Source organism: Propithecus coquereli, unplaced genomic scaffold, assembly GCF_000956105.1.
Source record: "Propithecus coquereli isolate 6110/MARCELLA unplaced genomic scaffold, Pcoq_1.0 Scaffold48, whole genome shotgun sequence".
NCBI lineage: Eukaryota > Metazoa > Chordata > Mammalia > Primates > Indriidae > Propithecus > Propithecus coquereli.
Genome location: NW_012150618.1, coordinates 3,417,522 through 3,419,087, shown reverse-complemented (window position 1 = coordinate 3,419,087; position 1,566 = coordinate 3,417,522). Strand labels below are relative to the sequence as shown.

At 35.4% G+C, this 1,566-nt stretch overlaps 1 protein-coding gene across 1 annotated transcript in view; it reads left to right on the top strand.

Annotated features, from left to right (window-relative positions):
- The window catches only part of STXBP5 (syntaxin binding protein 5 (tomosyn)), a 190,629-nt gene that overhangs the window by 172,990 nt on the left and 16,073 nt on the right, over positions 1-1,566 (top strand). The window contains exons 19-20 of the mRNA XM_012655516.1: positions 627-996; positions 1,285-1,450. Coding sequence (XP_012510970.1) covers positions 627-996; positions 1,285-1,450 — 536 coding nt within the window. The remainder of the gene's footprint in view (positions 1-626; positions 997-1,284; positions 1,451-1,566) is intronic.

Below are 1,566 nucleotides of genomic sequence, written 5' to 3'. Positions count from 1 at the left end.
ATTAATTTTAATAGCATTTTATTTATCACATTGTATCCAAAATATCATTTTAGCATATAATTATTATTTCAAAATTATTGAGATATTTTACATTTAATTTTGTGGAGTACTAAAGTCTTCAAATATGGTATGTGTTGTAGTCTTAGAGTACACTGCATTTGTCCACCACACTTTGGACAAGGCACATGTCCAGTGCTCTGCAGCCGCATGTGGCTAGTAGCCCTGTACTGGACAGCACAGCTCCAGATGCCATCCACTTGCTCCCGTACTTCTTGGTAGTGCACTTGCTGGGTGTGAGAGGAGACATAGTTCCAGATCCCCTAGCATATCAGTTGTTTATTCATCTAAGGGTTAGGTATATGTTTGCAGAATTCATCATATTTAATTAAATTGTGAATGACCAGTTAGTGGCATTAATTTATTAGGGGTGTGTAATGTTGATATCTTTTCCAGACTCATGAATATCATGCTTGAGTTTGAATCCTGTCAGTGAGCCAGTGTACAATTTCAGTTCAGTATGCAATCAGCATATTTTTGAGTGTCTATTATATATGTCGAAGTTGGAACAAACATATTTACTCTGTGGATGAAAATATTTCAGTTATTTATTAGACTTCTATTTTTAGGTACTATATTGAGGTTAAAAGGTGCAATCTTGAGAATGGCATTTCTGGATACCACAGGCTGCTTAATGCCACCTGCACATGAACCCTGGAGAGAGCACAACGTTCCTGAAGAAAAAGATGAAAAGGAGAAATTGAAAAAGCGGCGACCTGTCTCAGTATCCCCCTCCTCTTCTCAGGAAATTAGTGAAAACCAGTATGCAGTGATATGTTCTGAAAAGCAAGCAAAAGTAATTTCACTGCCAACCCAGAACTGTGCTTATAAGCAAAACATTACAGAGACCTCATTTGTGCTCCGTGGAGATATTGTAGCATTGAGCAACAGTATCTGCCTTGCCTGTTTCTGTGCCAATGGACACATTATGACATTTAGGTAAGAGGTATTTTTTTAAACACAAATACAGCATTTTTTGTTTCTCAAATTATATTACAGAATTATATTGTTTGAAGGAAATACTTTTTTATTTATAGTCTTATACACTGAGAATTTATTTTCAGTTAATAGTGAATAGGTATATGAGAAATACATTCTTTATCTCCCACTCATGTATACAAACTAAATCATAAGATTTACAAAGTCTCTGCCATTTTAAATTCTATAATAATTTGTTCAAGACTAAGACATACTTTATTATTAACAAATTTTTATTTTTTTCTTAAGTTTGCCAAGTTTAAGGCCTCTGTTGGATGTGTATTACTTGCCCCTTACCAATATGCGGATAGCCAGAACGTTCTGCTTCACCAACAATGGACAAGCATTATATCTTGTTTCACCTACAGAAATCCAGAGACTGACTTATAGTCAAGAGACCTGTGAAAATCTTCAGGTAAATAACAAAAATATTGCTATGATTTCTTCAGACGTGAAATATTCTCTAAGGGCCCTTTTACCACCAGTCCCTTATTCTCACGGAGTGTACAAATGAGCCCACATGGTGAAATC